General features: G+C 66.1%; 1 protein-coding gene across 1 annotated transcript in view; it reads right to left on the minus strand.

Moving 5' to 3' along the window:
• Positions 1-15,556, minus strand: part of TAFA5 (TAFA chemokine like family member 5) — a 177,206-nt gene that overhangs the window by 67,645 nt on the left and 94,005 nt on the right. The window contains exon 4 of the mRNA XM_040491811.1: positions 7,700-7,849. Within this exon, the coding sequence (XP_040347745.1) occupies positions 7,700-7,849 (150 nt within the window). The remainder of the gene's footprint in view (positions 1-7,699; positions 7,850-15,556) is intronic.

The raw sequence follows: 15,556 nt of genomic DNA on the forward strand, positions 1-15,556 counted from the left end.
GAAGCCGGGCCGGGCTGCGTCTCTGCCCGAGCTCGCAGACTCTAGGTGACTTGCCAGAGGCCACCCGGCTGTGCAAGGTACACACACGCGTTTCTAAATACACGTAAACACTTCCGCCCGTTTTTCTAAGTACTGAAGCACATAAAAGCTTTTCCCCAAAAGGACGGAGGCCAGCTGTCCCCTCTGTATCCCATCCGCCCCTTCAGAGGCTGTTTCCTCTCCGTGAGCAGGGTTGGAGGGTCCGGACAGCGCTGGACGTGGACGTGGACGTGGGGCGGCCTCGCACCCACTCGTGCCTGCCGCCAGGGGGCCCCAGGCACCTAGGGCACCACCGGGCAGGTGGGTGTGGCTACCTCCCCAGACACAGTGCTCGGCTCCCCCGGAAAGCCTTCCGGAACTTTTGCTGCTGCCTCTGCCCGGCTCAGCCCCGCGCCTGTGGCCCCGCGGGGTTTGTGCTGCCCTATGCGGCCCCCCCATCTCACGCCTCTGTCTCTGCCCCCACCCCCACCCCCAGCGCTCCCTGGGCGGCTGCAGGGACACACGGTGAGGCCGGCTGGCCCGGCATCTCCGTCCGCCCCCGAGGCTGCACGGCCCGGTGCCGGAGCATCTGAACGCTGCTCCCCGCTCCCTCCACACCAGGCTGTCAGCGGCTCAACTCAGGTCCCGTCCTGCTCAGAGACTGCAGCCACCTAGAAAAAACACCGAATTCTGCTGCGAGGCACAAGGACGGGAGAGATTGGGCCGTGGAGGCCTGCACAGCAGGAAGGCAGACAGACCCGGACCCTCTGGGCAGCCAAGCCAGGGCCACAGCAAGGGGCCACAGCCAGGGTCATAGCGAGGGCCACGGCAAGGGGGCACAGCCAGGACCACAGCAGGGGGTCACAGCAGGGGGGTCGCATCCAGGGCCACAGCAGGAGTCACAGCAGAGGCCACAGCCAAGGTCACGACAGGAGGCCACACCCAGGGCCACAGCAGGGGGGTCACAGCTGGGGCCACAGCAGGGGGCCACTCTCTCCCTCACTCAGACCCGTGTGTGGCTGGGGCTCCAGGGGAGTCTGGGTTGAGATAAGAGCACCCGACGGTGACAGGCCGATGCTCTGATCTCTCTGCATAAACATGAAATGGCCACGTGGCCGGCCACCGTGTGGTCGTCCACGATCAAAGGCAGTTAAGTTAGATATCCCAGCGAGAAGGTGCCAGAGAAGGATGGTTTTCTCCCTTCGGATGAAAGTGAACTCACGAAGCGACAGGCCGGCCGTAAGAGGCTATTACAGCCTGTGGGTGCAGCCAGCCGGGGCTGGGCCCCAAGCTCCTTCCTGACCCCGGATCCCTCCAGAGCTCCCCTCCAGGCCCGGGCCCGCAGCACAGCCTCACGCACCCCTCCCTGGCAGGGCTGCTGGGCGCACAGACCTGGTGCCGCTCACGGTCCCTGCCGCGCTTTCTGCACGCACACCCCGCCCTCCTCCCCAGAGAAATCACGGCTCGGTGATTTCTCATCAGAGGGCACCTCAGAGTCCCCCCGGTCCTGGACAAGTGGCCTCAGGAGGGCGGGTGGTGGCATCTGGAGAGTCTCCCGAACTCCGTAACACACCACCCCCTCCCCAGAGCTTGTCCGGCAGCAAGAAGGCTGGACTCCAGCGACAGCACAACGGCGGGGGACCGAGCGTTCCAACGGCCCCGTCGTCCTCGGAACGCGTGGTCAGGCTGCAGACGCACCGGCCACACTCTGTCCTCTCCCCCGCCCACCGCACTGGCCCCTGGGGTGCCCCGCACTCTGCAGAGCTGGGGCCCCAGGCCCAGGCTCCCAGGGGCTGGCCTGTCCCGGCCGCAGCCTCGAGAAGCTTCCAGAAAGCCGGGAACTTCCTGAGCTAGAACAGAGATGAGAACACAGACGTGTAGGCAGCACACGTCCGCTGAGGGGCCGCACGCGCCCTGCGTGTCTCAGGAGCACACGGGCAGGTGCCTCAGGGCCTGCCCGGGCCACAAGGCACACCCGCTTACTTCCAGGGACAGGACACTATGACGGTCCCCACCCCACGCAGGACCGAAGACGGGGGCGTAACCCCCATCCCCCCTCCTCCTCTGGAGGGGGGGGGGGGGGGCCTCCGGAGAGCGGGGAGCCGGAGTGGCTCCCCCACCCTCTGGGCCACCCCACCCCCCTCCGCCAGCACCCAAATGGCCTCAGGGTGCTTCCCCTTTGCTTCTGCTTCTGGGCACCGGGCCTCCCTCCTGATCAAGCTGCGGCCGCAGGGCCTCGGGCCTGAAACCCGCCGTCCTCGCCCAGCGGCGTCCGCGGAGTCGAGCAAACACAGACTTCTACACGCGCGCCTCCTGGAGGCGCGTTTCTGCAGTTGCTCGTTTTCACCGCATCCTGCGTCCCAAATACCGGCCCTTCCCCACCAAGCGTCTACACCAGCCTCTCCTGGCCGCCCGTCCTTCGCCAGTCGGAACCCCCACCCGGCGGGGCTGCGGGACCGCCCACGTCCTAACCCTGGTCCCCGCCACGAAAGCGGACTGGCCAGCGCCGGCTCCTGCCGCACGCGAGGCCCCGCGCCCCTTCCGGCCGCCTTCCTCCTCACTCCTGTGTTGCTAGGAGCTCCCCCTCCCGTGATTCACCCACTGGAAGCACACCGTCGCAGCTTTCAGGGTGTTCGCAGAGCTGCGCCCCCACCCAGTCCGTTTTAGAACACTTTCATGGCCTGAGAAGAACCCTGAGCTGCTGATCACCCCCCGCTCCTTGCCCTCTCGCTCTGGAGACTTGCCCGCCCGGACACTCGTGGACACGGACTCACACAGCCCCCGTCCTCTGCGCCCGGCATCTCTCACTCACGGCTCACGCGTGTTGTGGCGCGTCCCTCCTTTTCACGGGTCGGTAACGTTCCGTTCCGTGGACGTACCGCACCACTCACCCCCCGGCAGACCCGTGGGTCGTTTCCGCTCTTTGTCCGCCCTCGTGAACACGCGTGTGCGTGTGTGCGTGGACGCGTGTTCTCACTTCCCCTCGGCCCACGCCCAGGACTCTGCTGGGGATGGAGCCACGGCTCCTAAGACAGCGCTACGTTGAGCCAGACCAGCTCCCGAGGCAGCCACACCTGTGCGCCCGCAGCCTCGTGGGGGGCTCTGACTGTCCACATCCTCGCCAACACACGTGACGGTCCGACTCCGCGGAGCTCCCACATGGCCCCCGTGTGCCTCTTCCTGGTGACTGAGCACCGAGCATCTTTCCACGTGTTCCCTGGCTGTTTGCACAAATACCTTCCTTGAAAATACACCTGTTCTGGGGCGCCTGGGTGGCGCAGTCGGTTAAGCGTCCGACTTCAGCCAGGTCACGATCTCGCGGTCCGTGAGTTCGAGCCCCGCGTCGGGCTCTGAGCTGACGGCTCGGAGCCTGGAGCCTGTTTCCGATTCTGTGTCTCCCTCTCTCTCTGCCCCTCCCCCGTTCATGCTCTGTCTCTCTCTGTCCCAAAAATAAATAAAAAAACGTTGAAAAAAAATTAAAAAAAAAAAAAAAGAAAGAAAATACACCTGTTCAAACCCTCTGCCGCTTTCTCAACTGGGCTGTTCGTCTTTTCATCCTCTAGTCGTAGGAGTTCTTTGTGTGTTCTGCAGACAAGTCCATGATCGTTATTTGCAAATATTTGCTCCCAGTTGGTGGACTGTCTTTTCACTTCCTCGACCGTGTCCTCGGAAGCACCAGAGTTTTGGTGAAGTCGCATTTACTTTCTCTTCTCTTTTCTCTTTTTGCTCGTGCCTCTGGTGTCAGATCTAAGAATCCTTTGCCAAATCCAGATCGCGAAGGTTCACCTCCATCTTCTTGTAAGCCGTCCACGGGTTCAGCCTCTGATCTGGGTCACGTTAACTTCTGTACACGGCGGGTCCCGCTCCACGGCCGTGCACGCGGCTTCCAGGGGACACGGCGCCACGTGTTGAGAAGACGATGCTTTCCCCGCCGAATGGTCTGGAAACGCTTGTCAACAACCAGCGGACAGAATACGGGAGGCTTCATTCCTGGACCTTCACCTCCTCCCCGACGGAGGACCCCGTCCTCATCCAGAACCTCAGCGGCCGTCCGCAAGCAAACGCACCCAGATGCCTGTCCCTGCTCTGTGCTTCCTCGGCGGAGGCCCTCAAGGCCACGTCCGGGACCCGGGTACCACCTGCTGCTGGACACAGTGTAAAGGGGGAGGGGCGGTGGTTCCCTGTTGGGTGGAGCAGGTAGCAGCTTAGGAAGGCCGTTTGCACGCCGTATCTCGCATGCAGAGCCTGCCGATGTCCAGTCTGTGGATGAAGGCGGGGGCCCAGCCCACCGGCGCCCGACAGTGAGGGCACAGGGAATCGCAGACCAGACGTCTCCACTCCGTACCTGGGGCTTCCGGCGTCCCAGGCTCCCATGGACAGGAGAGCATGTTACAAGTTCCGAACTTCACGTGCAGGCACATGACGTGGTGCATTCCCTGCTCGGGAGTGAAGGGCCAGGTCACCTGGAAGGCAGGTGGGCTCCCAGCGGGTGCCACCGGTGAACTGTGTCACCACCAGGGTCACCCCCAGGGCTCCGGGAGAGCCCGGCCGACCATGCGCTGAAGGCAGCCGTGACTCCCCAAAGCCTCTCCAGACATCCCGACAGCCCAGGTCACCCTCCTCCTCCACCGGCGGGCCCCGGGCCTCACAACAGACACTGGCCTGCCTCCTCCCCCAGACGCCCAGGGGCACCTTTCCTTCTGCCCCCCCCCCCACCCCGGCTGCGGGCAGGGCTGCTTTAGAAACAGCCCTCTCTGCTCCAACCGCCTGCACCCGGCCCCGGCATCACCTGCTTTCTTTACTTCGATTCCTTTCCAAAGCGTTTCTGGAGAAGTCAGCTGAGGGGAGGCAGGGCCTCCACTTACAAAGCAAGACCTTGCGTCAATGGGAAGGACCGCGGTCCTCACGGCAGCCCTGCAGAGGCACCCGGCCCGCACGTGTCCACTGAGGGGCACAGGGGATCGCGTGGCTTCCCAGAGCCGCGGCCGTGGCATCCACGACCAGGGGGCCCCCGAGGTGAGCCGCATCCCCTGTATTTGTGCGTGAGAACGTGCACCTGCAGACATGGCCAGGAGTCGCCCCTCCTGCCACAAGCACCCTCCTTTCAGGAAGAAAAGCTTCCCTGGCGAGCTCCTCTTCATCCCTCAGTACCCTACTCAAATGCCCCCTTGTGGAAGTAACTTTGCCAAGGTCCCGGACACGAAGGGACGGCTGTGCTCTGAGGTCCCGCAGTCCCTGCCCCACAGTCTGGACCCCAGCCCCACAGCACTGTACGTTCTACGTATTAAGTATCTTAAGCGTCAATCACTCAAGAGCACACCCCGTATCTGAACGTACGAGAGCGTGAATGAATGAACGAACGAACGAATGAACAGGTGGACGGACGCGGGGGTGCTCCAGGACTTCAGGCTCCCTGCCGACCACACAGCAGGGACAGCACAGACCACCCCACTGACCCTGCTCGTGCCGGATCCCACCCACAGAAGAGGCTCAAGGTTTCTCTGCGGCAGCCACAACGCACACGTGAGGAAACTTATTGCGCAGAGAAAATGCCCACTGTGCAGAACCAAGACGCCAACGACTTTGTCTGTCCTGCCCTGGAAGCAGCCAGGTTTTAATTCGGGTCTCTGGGACACGGCCCCTGAGGCGCGGGAAGGCTCGTGGGCGAGGGGAGAGAACGTGGTTTCAGATGAGCACACCCGGATTCGATTAGGAAGCACTTCGGACCCCAACTCTCCCTGCAGGCTCGCGGGGCTGGCGAGGAGGGGGCCCCTCGTCCCACGCCCCACGCCCCTCGCCCCGCGCCCGTCCCTGGGAAGGATCGATGAGTGTCAGCAAGAAGGTGTGCGTCACTGGGAGTCTGATCTGGTTTCGGGAGCCGGGGGCGGGCGGGGGGGGGTTGCTAGGGTACAAATGCAGCTCCCTGGGAGTCAGGGAGGCCACCCCGGCCCGAATTCACCGAGCACCTGAGCTGGGCTGCACCGAGTTCCAGAACGGACACTGCCGCCCCCAGGGGGCAGGTACCCCCCTGCTCGCTCAATTACACGCCTTTTATGGGACGCGCACCGATGGCAAACGACAGTTCTTAAAAACAAACCCGGCGCCCACCACGAGCCCCTCTGAGCACCAGGTCCTCGAGATGCCCCCACTTGCCTCCAGCCCCCCACGGGCAGGGTCAGCCCCTCTGCCACCTTCTCCAAGGTGCCCCCCGCGTTCCCAAGGAGCCCCTCAGGGCTGGCGGCACGTGGCCACGGGGGCCGGAGACAGTCAAATGGGCCCTGGGGTAGGGTCAGCCGGGAGCCCCACTGGGCCTCCAGGGACCTCGTACCGCGGGCCCCCCCGGCCAGGCCCAAGCAGCCCGCTCAGCCCCAAAGGGGGACCAGGCGTGGGTGGGCCGGGCCTGCAGCTCCCGAGCCGACTCACTGCCCCACCACGCCCCAGACAGGCCGGGGACAGGCTCACCGGTGACACCAGGGGCAGAGGTCCCCACCTGGTCAGTCTCCATCCCCCAAAGTGGCCTCATGGCTCTGCTGACCCCTTCCTGGTGCCTTGTGGCTCCGGGAACCCCCCTGGGGCCACCGGCCCATCCAAAAGCCCACCCCTGGGGATGGTAACATCCCTACTCCCGAGGGCCCAACCCCCTGCCAGTGAACTTTTGAGCTCAGGTGCTCCAACTGCTCCAGGTGTCCCGGCCCCAGGCTCCCACGGCCATCCTTCCTCAGGTGACTATCCCGAGCACCGAGGGCAGTGGGAATGGTCATTACCGCAGTATCCTGGTTGGGCAGGAAGCGGGCTCCCACACAGAAGCCGCTGATCCGAACCGGGGAGGAGGTGCCCAGAGCCCCGTGCAGAGGCTGTCGGGGAAGGAAGGGCACGGCTGAGCCCTGGGACCCCACCACCTTGTCAGGCTGTGACCACACCTCCTGCAGCCCCCCCAGAACACCCTGCATGGGGTCCCCCCATCCCAAGCAGCTCCGACACACAAGGCCGCCATTGGCCTGGCCACAGGAGCACCCCCTAGGCCGCCTGCTCCGGTCACGGGGCTCCGGCCCGGCCCCGATGCTCTCCTGCCCGCGGATGCTGGGTCTCACCCCAGACCTCACACAGAGGCCCGTCTACCAGGGTGACGGGCATTGCAAGGGCTCCCCTCTCCTTCTAAGAGTATTTGCGATTCTGTTTCAAAGACCATCCCCGAAGGTACTGCCTCACACAAGGTGCCTGGGCCTTCGTCCCGCGAGGATGTTAATGTGGCACATCTCAGAGGCCGGACAGCCCGCTGGCCGTGGGGAGGCCTCACAATCTCCCCGCTCTCGGAGCCCGAGGGGGATGGGGTCCTGACGCGGGTCACTGAGTGGGTGGCCTCCCCCAGAAACCACATGTGAGGGATATAACGGCGTCCAGGGCTGTCGGCCTGCACCCCCCTCCGCCCGCAGCGACACTGAGGGGCCACGGTCCCCGCCTGGGCCCGTGACTCCCTGCCCCCCGCAGCACCCCAAACTCCACACACGCAGAGACACCAACACCGTCCGGGCACCGAGCGCCCCATCAGGACCGTCCTCCCTGAGGCCAGGCCCAGACAGCCGGCGGCCTCCACAGGCGTTCCCGGTGGTGGGGGCCGGGCTGTGTCCGCTGGACCCCAGCCGCCCGGGCCTTCGAAGGGGTCGCGACCGAGGGCTCTTACCGTCCACGCAGGCGGGCCGGGCTCTCGTGGTGCCCGCGATCTGCCCCTTTCTGCAGGCACAGCGAGCCGTCTGCCGGGCGATCGTCCTCCTGGGCTGGCTGCTGTCGCGGTCCAGGGTCACAATCTCACAGGTGCCGGCGGCCAGCTGACCTGCAAGAGAGGCACGGGCGTGGGCTGAGTGGCCGAGGCGGGGGGCCGAGCGTCCCAGCCCTCCCACCCGCGGAGGGGCCCCGGCGGCCGCGGGAGGCAGGCTGCCCGCCGAGAGCGCCCGTCTCAAACTCGCGAAAGGACGCCGTCAGAAACACGCCGTATGGGGCTGGCGCCGGGTCAGCCCAGCCGCCTCTGCCTCTGCACGCGGACGCTCGAGGCCCTGCCTGGGCAGACAGGAAATTAACTGTGGCCCCGTCCGCCACGCCGGAGATGAAGGGGCCGAGCCTCGCTGTCGGGCCTCTGATGGAAGCAGCCAGACCGCCCAGAGCACAGAGATCCGAGCCCACGCCGGCCCCTGGGTCTCCGCCGGCCAAGATGCACTCACAGCTGTGTTAACGGCTGCGCACCCGCCACATCGCAGGGGAGCCTCCCCCCGTCAGCACGGGGCTGAGAGCAGGCACGCTGCACAAGGACGCAGTCAGGTGCACGCACAGACACAGACACGCCCGCACACGCCCGCACACGCCCGGAAGGTGGGCACAGAACGCACCTCACACGGGTTCACGCGAGCCGGACTCAGGTGTGAAGGTGCCAAGGCCAGGAGCCACACGGGCGGGTACGGGGAGATGCCCACACAGCACACGTGTGACCCATCGACGCCCACCCAGGTACACAGACGGCGCTCATACGTTGCACACGTGTCCCGTGCAGGCACGCGCACACAGATACACACAGGTTACCTGGATGCACTCCTCACTCCTGCTTTCCCACGTGGACACTGTCCTGATCCCTAAATACTGGCCACCCCAGGGCATGGGGCTGTCCTTGGTCCACCCCTGGGCCAGAAGTGTCCAGAGAAGGGACAGGTTTCCTTCGAAGGCGATGACAAGTTGAGGTGGCTTCCTCCTCCCCTGTGGTCCCTGAGTCACGGAAAGGGTGCCCGTGCCGCCAACGTCCCAGCAGAGGGGAACCTGCCTTCTGCAGGCTGTCACTTCTGTGAAACCTGGCACGGCCCCACCCCCCGGTCCCCGAGAATGTTCGCCGTGACGGTGTCAGCTCTGCACGGAGGGCCATCCAGCCAGAGACCGGCCACCTTGCCCCGTGCCGACCGGAGGCCGTCCCCAGCTCGGCCGGTGCAGCACCGGTGCGTCCCTGGGCTGGGCCCCCGCTGCCCCTCCACCCCGGCCACCCAGCCGCAGCCTCCACCCGCGTGTCCACTCTGGAGAACCACCAGAGGCTCTGCGCACTCACGTTCTCGCTCTCCCGGTCCCTCAGCAAATAGTAAGCACCTACTGAATGCCGCTGGTGTCGCTGGGCCCCACAACCATGCTGTGAGCAAAGCAGACCGCACAGCGCCCTGGGGAGCCAGGAGGACCAGCTCCTACAGATACGTGTCACGCGGGGCCCGGCCGGGAGACGGGACAGTGTGGGGACGGGGCCCGCATGCTGGATCACAGGATAAGGGAACCGCGAAGAAGCGACCGCCAGGAGACGGGCCGGTGGGGCAGGTGGGGTGGGGGTGGTTCCCACCCTGCAGGGGAAAGCAGGGGGATCCCGGGGGCTCCTGGGTGGTGCTTCTCAGCCCTGCTGTCCTTCACTGTCCACGTGCCTGCTGTCACCTCGGGCCCCTCCTCCAGGCAGTCCCCCGGGCCCTCCAGGCAGCTCACTGCACAACATCGCTCCTGCCTTTTTGTCACCTGTAGGTCCCCAGCCAAACCCCGAGCCGGGTTTCCTGCAAAGCAGGAAGCACACCCTCGAGCCCTGGGGGTGCCGTGTGTGCGTGAGAACCGGGAGGCACCAGACGCGCCAGCCGCGGACTCAGAGGGCTGTGTGCAGTGACCCCAGGCCCACTACCCAGAGCCTGTCGGACGGCACACGAGGTTTCCTGGGGGAGTCGCACGGGTGCGGGGTGAAGGATCAGGGCGGTGGGGCTTCCCGGGCACCTCCTCCCCCCGCCACCGGGACCCCTCCCCCATGGAGCAAAACCCGACCCGAGGGCAGCGCCCCAGCCCCGTGTTCCTGGAAGGTTTCAGCTGCACGCTTCGGCTTCCATTTGCTAATGAGACGACACATTCCGCACCTCAAGGAGCACAGGGCAAAAGTGGAAATGAGTAGGTAAACAAGTGTGTTAGAGAGAAGACTGCGGGATGGAGAGAAGGCTCTCCTCGCGACAGCAGTGGCCAAAGCCTCAAAGACGCGCTTCCGGGAGCCACGCGTCTGGGCCGACCCCCAAGATGCTGGGACTTACAGCCCCGTGGGGCCCGGTGGTTTGCAGCCATTTTCAGCTCCGCAGGTGGGCCCGGGGCGGCCCCTCACTGCTGCCCGGCCTGACTCCAGACACATCTGGCTCCCTCTGTGGGCGGCAGAGGCCCGTCTCCTGGGGACCGATCCCACCCTCCTGGACACCGTGAGTCCCAGTTGCGAGGTGAGGCGCCAGCCAGCCACGCGACTCCTCACCTAAGGCGTTAACCGGCCCGTGTTCCAGCACGAGCACCGGGGCCACAAGAGACGCTGCCGGGCACATCGGGACTCGGGGCCACAGCGAGGGGGCCGACGGGGTCTCTGCGACCCAAAGCGCCCGTCACCCCGATGGCCCAGCAATCAGCGGCGGTCAGGCTGGCACGGTCGCCCCACGTGCCACAGCTGCGGCCCACGCCCCGGGCACCGGTGGTGCCGGCAGATGACGAGACTGCCAGGGCCCCCCAGGCGGACACGCTTCCACACCGACACGCAGCCCACGGCAGGTGCCTCTGATGGCGGGTCAGCTTCCGGGGCCGGCCTGGGAAGGAACCGGAGACGGGAGGGAGGCCCAAACCGCAGCCTGTCACTCGCCCCTGTGTGCAGGTTGCACGTCTGACACGCGGGTGTGGGCAGGGGGCCCCCGAGGGCTGCCGGGGACGGTCCTTCCTGCCTCTCCCGGCATCCGGGGGTGGCGGGTCCTGGTGGCAACCGCATCGGGCCGGCCTCCGCCTCCTTCCTCACCAGGCAGTGCTCCGTGCCTCTGCTCTCACGAGTCACCTGCCCCCTGGACGGAAGCCCGTTCGCATGACCTCATCGTAACGTGAGCACAGCTGCAGAGACCCCACTGCCCGACGAGGCCACACTCACAGGAGGTGAGGACCCGAGTGAAGCTCTTGGGGACCCCATCCGACCTACGAAAAGAAGGAAACAAAACTCCCCTTCTGAGAACCCAGAAATGCCCGGCTTGCAACGATCTGGGGGTGCGTACCCTTCATGGCTGGCTGTCTTCCGGAGAGGGGTGCCCCCGGCTCATTAACTTATCACCAGCTGACCAGACTCGGGGTTCCCCTGCAGCGCCCAGACCGGTGCCTCTCCGTGCGTCCACCCCCTTCCCTCGGCTGCCCTGGCCGCCCCTCTTCCAGGTTCCCCATCTTACTTTCCATCCCCCAATTCGGGCTGACCCACAGACACGTCAACCCTGGCCAGCCCCCGTCGCCTGGGGCTCCACCTCTCCGTGCACAGACCCAGACCTGGGCCCCGGCACCCTGTGTCGACACCTGCAAACAGCAGGTCTCACAAGGGGCCGGAAGGGGTGGGTCCAGGGGCACAGGGTCCCAGCGCGTCGGCAGACGGGCCCCAAACAGAGGCGCAGAGAGACGCGAGGTGCTTTGCGGCTCAGCGGGGACAGTGTCCTGAAACTCCCGATGCCGCTCATACCCCACACGCTGGATCCCGCCAGCAGCTCACACGGCTGAGCACGGAGATCAGGTGTCAAAGGAGTGGCCACCGCACATGGCGAGGACGCTCAGTGTCACGGAGAACAATCAGCCCGGCCTGGGCGGCAGCCGGCCCTCCACTCGGCCCTGCCTGTCTGTTTTGGGGGTCAGCCACGGAATTCAGGCCACGACCCGAACGTGTGGGTACGGACCCACTGCCCGCCAGGACTCAGGCGCGGCCATCTGCCGCTGAGCCCCCGGAACCCACCGCGGACGCACCGAAGCTATCGCTCAACAAGCTTGTCGAGCCCGTCCATCCGCACCTGCCGGGGGGAGCTGAGTCCCACCCAGCCTGGCGGGAACACACAGCATCTCATCCAAGCTGTGCCCACGCTCGGGGCAGGGGTCAGAGGGCAGGCAGCCGGCTGGCCCCGCCCATGGCGGGCCACACCGGCCATTTGGAGCTCAGATACCGTCTGTGGCCCATCTGGGTCCCCTCTAGCAGCCAGCTCCGGGCAGATGCACTTCAGAGCTCCAAGGTCACTCTGTTCCACTCAGGGTTCTAGTTTATGGTCGGGACCCCAATGCCCTCCCATAGGCAGTAAGTGCCGAGCCAGCAAGCGCACGGCCAGCCCAGATCTGGTGTCTATCTCAGTCCACCCGGCTCCCGGGGCCCCCAGGCCTACACCCTCCCCAGGCCCTGCCGGCCCCTCCCAACACCCTGGCTCCTGAGGCTCTGAGGGCAGCAGGGGGGCCCGCCCCCGCTGACGGGGCCGCACATCCTGCTCAGAGCAGGTGGATACATGTGGAATGAAGTTCAAGGAGACTTGCCCCCGCCTGTGGGTTCAGACACCTCGAGACTCACAGGGCAGGGACAGAGAAGAAGGTGGGAGCCATCCTGCCCGGCCTGCCCTGGCTGGTGGGCTCTGAGCCCTGGGAAAGCGGGCCTTGGGAGCGGCCCCCACTGCAGGGCTTACTGAGGTAAACCAGCCCCGGTTGTAAGTGAGCCCAAGCCGCTTGTCCCACCAGGTGTGCAGGGGACGAGGGCGCTGGCGGGCCTCACTGCCCGCTCGGGCCAGCTCTGACCTCCGGCTGGGCATAAACACCTGCTGGTGGCCGAGCCAGGCCTGACTGTCCCCCTGCCAAGGACCGATGTGCAGGGACCCCACCAGGGACCGGAGGCTCCCAGGGCCCAGGACAGCAACAGTCAGGGAGGAACCCACGAGAGGACCAGGGACGGGTTTCCTCTTGCCACCAAAGCTCTCTCGTGTCCAGAACGTCAGGAGCCCCCGTGGGTCCTTCAGAGCAGGGCCTCGGAGGGCGTGCCAGCACTGAGGAGGCCAGGACTGTGCCTGGAAACGGTGTCCCAGCTCCGGCACCGGGGGCCACGGCTAAGCTCAATTCCGGGCCTCTCTGCTGCACTGGCCAAGGGCTGGAGCCCTGCCAGGCGGCTGCATGTGGCCCCAGGGGAAGGGGCTGGGGACACCTACCGGAACCCAGAGGTTAAGAGCCCGCTGTGGGTCCCACTCACTGCCATGGTCACCTGAGGTGCCAGCTCTGGGCTGGACTGGACCCCAATGCTCACCCACAAGGTGAGCATTCTGCCCGGATTTTACAGAAACAGCCCACGGACATTCGTCACACGCCGGTGGACCGTGACCGGGGGCCCCGGCACTCAGGGCAGGGACATGCGAGGAAGCACCAGTGGGACACATCTTGCGCTTGGCCCCTGGGGGCCTCCTGGGTGTCCGGGGCCCTGGCCAGTGCGGGCAGAGGCCCCCTGAGCCAGAGCCCCCGTGTCCTGGGCTGTCAAGTCTCACGTGTGCCCCGAGTCAGACCAGGCTGAACAGTAGCCCCTCCAGGTCCCCAGCACGGTCCCAGTGGAGGGCCGCCACCACCCAGCCCCCGAGCCTGGTCCCTGAAGGACCGCGAGAGCATCCTGAAGGCGAGCCGTGCCAGAGCCTACCTCGGGGTCACTGCGCCGTTACACGTATATCTCTTTCATCGAGACTTACGGTCCGAGACCTCATAACCCACTGGCCCAATGACTCCTCCTGCTGCGGGAGTCAGTCCTGCAGGGCCCAGCCTGACCAGGTGCGGCCACACCGATGACGGTGACCGGCCGCCAGGAGGCCCGGGGGACACCGCACAGTTGGAAGCACCCCCCCGGGGGAAGCAGGGGCCCTTTGGTTCAGGAGGGGCTTGCTGGCCTGGAGGGGGCCTCACACGGCTGTCCTCATGCCGCTCCCAGCACCTGGAGGGCCACCTGCCAGGGACTGGAGCCCGAGACCCAGGCCAGGAGCAGAGCGGCCGGCACCGCGGGGGCCTGATCTCGGCCGCTGGACACTGTGGTGTGGGGGCACCGCCTGCCCCGGGCAGACAGCGCCGGCTGTGGGGCAAGATTCCAACGCGGACGTGGGCACCCAGGCACCGTGTTCTAAGGATGCCGATGGAGTCTGCAGCCTGATCACCGTAGCAGGTGCCACTCCACCCGGGCCCCTGGTCAGGCGTCCCGGGACCCAGGTCCCCAAATCTGCGACTCTGTGCTTGGCTCAAAGTGCTTCTCGGTGAGAAAACAGGACACGCCCAGCGCCCGAGTGGGGGGCGTCCACTTGGCCCGGGTGGGGGTGAGGGCCGAGTTCGCTCCTGCCCACGCTTCAGCACGCACGGAGGTCCCCTGGTGGGTTACGACGACGTTAGACAAGGTGGGACGAGGTGGGGAGGCGGGCCCAGCGCACGACCCAGAGCTGAGCCGAGCCTGGCCCAGCACGGCCCCTCGGGGCCCCTGGCCCCATCTCCTCCCGATACGTCCAGGCAGACGGAGCAGAGAAGGCGACGGGACCCAGATCCGCTCTGGACTCCATGGTCAGACCCTGCAGGCAGCGATCTTCCCCTCCTGCCCCCGCAGCCAAGGATGCACACCTTCCCCCAGCTGAGGGCCCCCAAGTTCACAACTGGCTTCACTCCCAATGCGGGTGAGCTGCCCCCGGGTGCCGAGGTGCCCTTTCCCACCGCCCGAGGACGAGGGTGCGGACGCCCACTTGGCCACAGGGCATCCTGGGCCCACGCTGGTGCCGTCCCCAAACCGCAGACTCCTGTGAGCGTTGGGATGCGGCCCGACCGGACAGGAGGCATGTGGAGGACAGAGCCCTGGGCGTCCCTCCTGCGCACCTGCCTCTCCCGTTACCACCACGGACAGCACTGCCAACGTCCCACCGCGGAGAGCCCGCCAGGGGCTGCACCAGCGAGGACTGACGTGCAGCTTTGTCCCGGGCACACATTAAGTAGGATGAAAACACACGGAAAAAAGTATAAAACCCGATGGGAGTGTGACAGCCTCTGTGTTTGAGCTACAGCAGTCACGGTCCCACTTTCCGCGGTTTGTCACCCGCACGACGTCCACCTTGGCAGAAAGCACCTGCTCCCCCGCCCCCCGCAGCGTGGGAGGGCCAGGTCAGCGCCTCCTCCCTCAAGGGGCAGGTCACCGGCTCTCGTGGGGGGGGGGGGAGGGGCCGCGGGACATCCGGTGACTTTCACTAAGTGCACCTGCCGTAACCGTCCTCCTTCACGACCAGTCACCGTCCACCTCCTACTGCGCCTGCCTCACGACCTCGCCCAGTCACGGGGCACCTTGTCCGACAGCCACCCCCCCCCCCAGCTTGGGTCCTGCCCCCCGAGGGGAAGGGGGCTCCCGAGCACTGAAGCCGGCATCCAGTTCTCTATCACAGGAGCCAGGTAAATGCGTGCTGCGGATCACCCAGGACAGCCCTCTGCTCACGGGCTCGGGGACCAGGCTGCGAGATGGTGAGTGAAACCAGGACCTTACAGAGGAGGGGACATCTGTGGCCGTGCGCAGGTGGCCAGCCCCAGCCGCTCCGCAGCTCCGGCCCCTGGTGCCAGGGGACACCTGCTCAGAAGACAGTGTGACAGAGGCCCCAGCACACGGGCGAGGGGATGCTGGTGCAGAGCAGGGGGCAGGGCCACCAGGCTCCAGAGCGCCCGCAGGGTCGCCGGGGGCCCGGGGAGCCCA

The sequence above is a fragment of the Herpailurus yagouaroundi genome, unplaced genomic scaffold, assembly GCF_014898765.1.
Source record: "Herpailurus yagouaroundi ecotype Mexico unplaced genomic scaffold, PumYag 182, whole genome shotgun sequence".
In the NCBI taxonomy this organism is placed as follows: Eukaryota; Metazoa; Chordata; class Mammalia; order Carnivora; family Felidae; genus Herpailurus; species Herpailurus yagouaroundi.